This window comes from Penaeus monodon, chromosome 1 (genome assembly GCF_015228065.2).
Source record: "Penaeus monodon isolate SGIC_2016 chromosome 1, NSTDA_Pmon_1, whole genome shotgun sequence".
Lineage (NCBI taxonomy): Eukaryota > Metazoa > Arthropoda > Malacostraca > Decapoda > Penaeidae > Penaeus > Penaeus monodon.
Genome location: NC_051386.1, coordinates 49,225,770 through 49,233,269, shown reverse-complemented (window position 1 = coordinate 49,233,269; position 7,500 = coordinate 49,225,770). Strand labels below are relative to the sequence as shown.

At 40.2% G+C, this 7,500-nt stretch overlaps 1 protein-coding gene across 2 annotated transcripts in view; it reads right to left on the bottom strand.

Annotated features, from left to right (window-relative positions):
* The window catches only part of LOC119573450 (small G protein signaling modulator 3 homolog), a 23,569-nt gene that overhangs the window by 7,011 nt on the left and 9,058 nt on the right, over window positions 1-7,500 (bottom strand). For both annotated transcript variants that reach the window (XM_037920683.1, XM_037920680.1), the window contains exons 7-12: window positions 4,888-5,018; window positions 4,154-4,387; window positions 3,950-4,044; window positions 3,588-3,730; window positions 2,060-2,210; window positions 1,368-1,494 (exon numbers count right to left, since the gene is read on the bottom strand). In XM_037920683.1, coding sequence (XP_037776611.1) covers window positions 1,368-1,494; window positions 2,060-2,210; window positions 3,588-3,730; window positions 3,950-4,044; window positions 4,154-4,387; window positions 4,888-5,018 — 881 coding nt within the window. The remainder of the gene's footprint in view (window positions 1-1,367; window positions 1,495-2,059; window positions 2,211-3,587; window positions 3,731-3,949; window positions 4,045-4,153; window positions 4,388-4,887; window positions 5,019-7,500) is intronic.

The window sequence follows — 7,500 nt, the reverse complement described above, 5'->3', positions numbered from 1 at the left end:
AAACTATCTTTGGGAGAATCTAAGTCACAGTTTCCCCCTCTGTGGTCCTACCATTGTCCTCCATATCCCCCTATCCTTTACTTCACCCCTTACCCCTCCACCAGGGATGGAAGAGTTCTTTACTATGAACTGAATTTTGTGGCTTCATCGAATCTTTCCTTTCAAATTTGTGTGTGTGAGTGTGAGTGTGAGTGTGAGTGTGAGTGAGTGTGAGTGATGTAGTGTGCAGTGCGTGTGTGTGCGTGCGTGTGCATGTGCTCTGTCGTGTGCTGGGTGCGTGGTGTGCAGTGTGCGTGGTGATGTGAGGGAGGAGTGAGTGAGAAGAGAGGAGGATGAAGAGAGGAGAGAGAGGAGAGAGGAAAATGAGAGAGAAAGAGAGAGAGAGGAGAGAGAGAGAGAGAGAGGAGAGAGAGAGAGAGAGAGAGAGAGAGAAGAGAGAGAGGAGAGAGAGAGAGAGAGAGAGAGAGAGAGGAGAAGAGAGAGAGAGGAGAGAGAGAGAGAAAAAGGAGAAGAAAGAGAAAAGGAAAGAGGAAAGGAAAGAGAGAGGAAAGAGGAAGAGAGAAGAGAGGAAAGAAGAGAGAAAGAAAAGAGAGAAAAGAGAGAGAAGAGAAAGAGAGAGGGGAGAAGGAAGAAAGGAAAGAGAGGAAGAGAAGAGCAGAGGAGAGACAGAGAGAGAGAGAGAGAGAGAGAGAGAGAGAGAGAGAGAGAGAGAGAGAGAGAGAGAGAAAGAGAGAAAAAGAAAGAGAGAGAGACTGTATTAGATAAGATACTCTCAGGACAACACATTCAGAGTTCTCCCTCATGGGCGAGTGCCCCGGACACAAGCAACTCGCATATTTTAAACTATCTGGAGCAAAATGGTAAAGGAAGAGTTGAGACATACATTTACATACTTTGTCTTCTGTTTCAATCTCAATAGAATTCATGGGGATGACAACATTACTCACAGATGTTTCTTCTTTCATTCTGCCTCATTTTGTGCTGTTCTTATGTGTGGTTATCTGCTGCAGAATCACACTAAAGATTGCTTGATTGTTCTTTTAATTACATTAAATTTCTCCTCATTCTAACAGATATTTGGACTTTGGCCACTGAAGGGATATTGGAGCTCTTTCAGTCCTATACAAGATTGTAACTAATGATTTACATCCCCTCCATAAGTTTTTATTCAATTTTTTCAACATTTCAGTCACTAGAAATTCTAGAAACACAAACACACAAAAACACACACACAGCACGCGCACGCACGCACACACACACATGCAGAGGCACTGCAAGAATTCAATAAGCAAATTATCTTATAACATAAAAATTCATGAGCCTCTCTTTCATTCTATTACCCTCAGCTTAAATTGAAATGAACCTACCAAGTAATGCCTTTGCTCTTCTGTGTCTGGATCTTGCTGTTGCTAAAAACTCAGGTAAGTCATGTGCATGAGACTCCAAGGAATAGTCTGGAGTGAGGGTCACTGAACTGAAGGCTGGCTCCACACTCTGAAATAAAGCAATTCAGGAGTAAATTCAAATCTATCCAAGTACAGATTAGTTAGCACATTTACGTAGCATAGTCTTAACCCTTAGCTGCCGGGTGGCATGGACATACGTGCCATGGCATGCCTGGACTATATTCTGGGTGGAATGTGCATACATACCATGGTGCGCTAATCCCATTTTTCGCGGGCATGTATGGTCATGCCACACACGGTAGGGAAATAACATGAGCCCCCGGCAGCAGGGCCCAGCCACAACCCGGGAGAGAGGGCTTGTGTATCAGGAAATCACCCGTCAGCATTGGGTGAATGTTAAATCTTCTATAATGACCTATTAATTTTAACTAATTGATATAGCAAACTATTTACTTCAATTACCAAAAAACAATACTGCCTCAAAGTCTACAGAACATGGCAAACTAAGGTAAAGAAAGCTAACAGTATTAGTGAGGCAAGTTTGAATAAAATCAAACAATAATGCACTGAGATGCATAATGGATAACCTGAACTGATGCCAAATTCAAGAATAGCCAAATATGTACGACACAAAAAACATAAAATCTACTCACCTGGAAATGCCTGCCTACTTGTAGAATTGCTTCACGCAGATCTACAAGCAACTCAGTCTGACGGATATTTTTGTTGCGAAGGTCATCATTGCTACAGTCATCACCAAATAATATCAGCTCCAGCATAGATTTACTCTTGCTAACTTGCCGCCTGCAAATATTTTTGAATTATAAAGCAGATATAAAAATACATTTGAAAGAAACTGAGAATGCAAATGTAGATAGGAAAACAGATATTTGAAAACTGAATTAGCAAATACAAAAATGTTATATAGGAAAACTACACTACATATAAAGCAAGGAGGAAAAAAAAAATGAAAGTAAAAAAATTTACTTAATTCTTTCTTGATTCACAAAGCTACAGAGGAAAATGAGTGATAATGACCATCTTAACAGCCCAAGGGATGTATCTGGTGCACTTTGCTTATATATTCATCAGAAATACATACATCTCTGATGACGATGTAGCAGAAACATATCAAATACATCTCTTGTACTGTGAAGATATTCATACTTATTCATACATTTTCTAGATTTTTCACAGTGAACACCATTCTTTCTAGAACTACATTCATATTTCCAGTATTGTAGATATAGTGAATTCATTTTTAATGTTGAGACAAATGAGATTAAATTAAATTAGTGAAAAAAATTACTACAAGAAATAAGTATATATACTGTCATCCTACCACTAGTTATCATGAATCACAGATCAAAGACTCCTAATCCCAATTATCTTTAGATAAGATATAAATATCCATCTATGGTAATATGCTACATGAAGCAATTTCATATCATCTGACACATCACAAAATTGCACATATGCAGATAGAACACTCTCATTACATAAGACAAAACAAATGTACTTTTAACACATATATACCAACCTGTCATCATCATGAGGAACTCTGGCAAGTGCATGTGCCCAAAAAAACATTTGTGATGATGATCATCATCAAAACAGCCTTACTGACCATATACTTGTTACTACCATTTAAACCACTTTTATACCCACATTTTGTCAAGGCACTGATAAGATAAAGGTTTTCATTCCCTGCCTTCAAAATCTTTTAAAATCACAAATGATCTCTGCAAAAATAGTAATGAGTATAGAAACATTATTATTCACTCAACACCTTCTGTTAACATATTTAATATTCACTGAGTAGAATCACTGTGAAGGAAGCTTCCTGTGATATATGATACTTTTATCACTCATACATACTGTTGCCATACAGGGATCAATCATTTCTTGAAATTATAGCATATAAGAATACCTTTCACTGATATTTTATCACACATTCCTGTCACTCCTTCCACAGCTATTTATTAAATCTCAGGAATTCAGAGAAGGTGTCCTTTGATATGGATTTCTTTGAATACACAAACTGGATAAAAAAAAAAAATCCTAAAGGAAGTAAAATGTGAAATTAACATACAGTACAACGATGTGGACAATTATCATACAGGAAGTAAAATTTGAAACTAATGTAATGTCCATGAAGCTGACAATTCTACATCTCCTCACCTGTTTAGCTGTTGCTTGGGGAGGTTTGTAGAGTGATCTGGGTTGATAAGTGCACCATGATCGGCCATAAGATATGCAAGGTGGCGTCGACGGTGGGTCTCAACCATTACATCTGTTAAGCTCCCACACACATTATCCATTACCTAAAACAATAGTATGCATCAAGTACAGGCAAACGGGAAAAGAAAGAAAGAAAGAAAGAAAGAAAGAAAGAAAGAAAGAAAGAAAGAAAGAAAGAAAGAAAGAAAGAAAGAAAGAAAGAAAGAAAGAAAGATAGAAAGAAAGAAAGAAAGAAAGGGAAAAAAAAAAAATTATGTTTATAAATCAAGACAAGCATTTACCAACAAATACCTTCTTCTCACCTTAAACAAGCAATCAACATCATCAATATCCCCCGGAATATCTGACAGTGCATTGAATATCTGTGCTGAATTCTCAAGGCTACGGAGCTCTGCCTCTGAAATGAAACAGTGAAGGTTTTATATTCACAAAATATGGCCAAAATTTATATACCAAAGATCAAGCAACATAAAACCTAAATGAAACAATATACACCATTAACTTACCTTTAATCTTCAGCATGGCTAGAGTGACCTGGAAAAGCACAATGGATCCATCCAGGAAGAACAGGTCCCACACCCTCAGGAGGATCTTCATGTGAAGCACCGAAGCAAAAAGGGTCACATACCAATGCAAGGTGATGAGAGAGAGTTCAATGTCATGTTCTCGTACTACAGACTCAACTCCAGGCAGATAAGTAGACACCAGGGCAGCCAACACACGCTGATCTGCTTGTACACCTACAAGAATAAGACCAAACATTTATTAACTATTATAGTATAGGTTAAAAAATTTCATGTACTGCAGCTAATTAAACATAAATGATGTTTCATATGATATCAGTGCATTATGAATTACTAATTCTGTCATTCATCTTACAATATGGAATTCAAAACAAAAAAAAAATGCTATCTCATTAAAATTTGTCATAATTTTCATAGGAAAACAAATTGTACAGAACAGAAAGAAAATGGAAGCATGAATAGAAAAAAGAATGGATATTATGAGCGTGAACGTACTTGGAATCTAATTTAATTCAAGATAGAAAATTCTGTCTCAGGTACTTCCAGTCAATAATTAATACTTTTAATAACTTCCTGGAAGGCTGTTACACATGACCATAATCATTTACTTACAATACATCCAAGCCTTCTCCTGAAATCTGAATAACAACTGAAAAAGGCCACTGCAAAGGATTTCCTCTAAAAAAAATCAGAATATATCCTTGTGTTATTCTTACCCAGCAGAGTGGAAGAGTAGTAGGATGCAGGCAGCAGATCCTCCACTATAGTACACATTACCCAGAAAGCTTCCTCCTCTTCTAAGAAAAGCAGTAGAGATGCAGCAATCATCCCCGTACCTTGGCAATACCTGACGTGCACACCCAGTTAGTATTCAACATGCAAAAGCCAAATGTGACAGGACTAATTCTTGGCAGTTTCAGCTTTTACTGATATGCCCATGCACGTATAGAAGTGGGTATAGGAGCTAAGATTAGTGTCTGTTTATATAGGGGTTAATAGTCTTGAAAGCCAATAACACCAGCAATACACACCAGTCACAAATACACCATGTAAAAGTAAATTCAAGTTGTTATTCATATTATTAGTAAGTATCCTTCTTAGCATCAATATGCAGACTCTAGAGTAATGAGAAATATCGTGTTTGCTAAATAAGTGCAAAATTCACCATTATTAAATAAGTTAAAGTGCCTTTACTCTATATGTAGAAGAAAAAGATTATAAAAAAAGGAAATCTGTTTATGTACACAGGACAATATATCAAATCTGCAACTTTCTAGCTCTTCCATTTCATAGGATTGATTTAAAAGGCAACAGAGGCATACATGCTACTCTTATCATTACATGACAATTCATAAAGAATGGGGTACTGTTTTCCCTCATTCCCATCTAGACCCAACAACAGCATTATGACTATGGAGATCCTTTGTTACTTTAGTAAGTAATAAGATAAATCAAGTAATCAACAAGAAGGAAAAAAGAAAACTGTTATCAGTATTCCTGAGGATGAGCAAAATTTGGTTAGAGAAAGAAAGAAAGAAAGAAAGAAAAGAAAAAAAAAGAAAGAAAGAAAGAGAGGGAGAGAGAGAGAGAGAAGAGAGAGAGAGAGAGAGAGAGAGAGAGAGAAGAGAGAGAAAAAGAGAGAGGGGAAAAAGAGAGAGAGAGAAAAAGAGAGAGAGAGAGAGAAAAAGGGGAGAGAGAGAGAAAAAGAAGAGAGAGAGAGAGAAAAAAGGAGAGAGAGGAGAAAAAGAGAGAGAGAGGAGAGAGAGAGAAAAAGAGAAGAGAAGAGAAAGGAAAGAGAGAGAAAGAGAAAAAGAGAGAGAAGAGAAGAGAGAAAAGGAAGAGAGAGAGAAGGGGGGGAGAGAGAGAGAGTGAGAGAGAGAGAGAGAGAGCGAGAGAGAGAGAAAGAGAGAGAAAGAGAGAGGGGAGGAGAGAGGAGAGGGGGAGAGAGGAGAGAGAGAGAGAGAAAAGGGGAGAGAGAGAAGAAGGGAGAGGAGGAGAGAGAGAGAGAGGAGAGGAGAGAGAGAGGGGAGAGAAGAGGAGAAGAGAGAGAGAGAGAGAGAGAGGAGAAAGAGAGAGAGAGAGAGAGAGATAGAGATAGAGATAGAGTAGAGGAAGGAAAGGGGGAGGGGGAGAGGAGAAGAGAGAGGGAGAGGGGAGAGGAAAAGAGGGAGGGGGGAGGGAGGGAGGGGGAGGGGGGGAGGGAGAGGAGGGAGGGAGGAGAGGGAGGGAGGGGGAGAGAGGGAGGGAGAGAGGAGAGAGAGAGAGGAGAGAGAGGAGAGGAGGGAGGGGGGGAGGGGGGGAGGGGGGGAGGGGGAGAGAGAAAAGAGGGAGAGGAGAAGAAGAGAAAAAGAGAAAAGGGAGAGAGAGGAGAGGGAGGGTGGGTGGTGGGTGTTGTGGTGTGTGGGGTGGTGTGTGTGTGGGGGGGGGTGTGTGGGTGTGGGGTGGGGTGGGGTGGTTTTGTGGTGGTTGGGGGGGTGTGGGGTGTGTGTGGGGGTGGGTGGGGGTGTGTGTGTGTGTGTTGGTGGTGTGTATGTGTGTTGTGTAGGGTGGTGTGTTGTGTAGTGTGGGTGTGTGTGTGTGTGTGTTGTGTGTTGTTGTATGTGTGTATGTGTGTAGGTGTGTATGTGTGATGTGTGTATTTTGTGATGTGTGTGTGTGTGTGTGTGTGTGGTGTGTGTGTGTGTGTGTGTGTGTGTGTGTGTGTGTTGTGGTTTCTGCTGTTGTCTGTGTCTGTGTCGTCTGTCTGTCTGCTGTCTTCTGTCTTCTGTCTGTGTCTGTCTGCTGTCTGTTGTGTCTGCTATTGTCTGTGTCTGTCTGCTGTTGTCTGTTGTCTGTCTGTCTGTCTGTCTGTCTGTCTGTCTGTCTGTCTGTCTGTTCTGTCTGTGTGTGTGTGTTGTGTGTGTGGTGTGTTGTGGTGTGTGTGTGTGTGTGTGTGTGTGGTGTGTGTGTGTGGTGTGTGTGTATGTGTATGTGTGTGTGTGTGTGTGTGTGTGTGTTTTGGTGTGTGTTTTGGTGTGTGTGTGTGTGTGTGGTGTGTGTGTTGTGTGTGTGTGTGGTGGGGGTGGTGTGGTGTGTGTGTGTGTGGTGGTGGGTGGTGGTGGGTGGGTGGGGGGTAGGGGGTAGGGGGTGGGGTTGTGGGTATGTGGGTGTGTGTTTTGTGTGTGTGTGTGTGTGTGTGTTGTGTGTGTGTGGTGTGTGTGTTGTGTGTGTGTGTGTGTGTGTGTGTAAGCTCATGCATATTTGAGTGCCTGTTCAAATAATCTATTTTGTTATCTCTCAAAAGAAAATGAAATATAAACAGTTATATATACCCCTAAATTATAAACTTA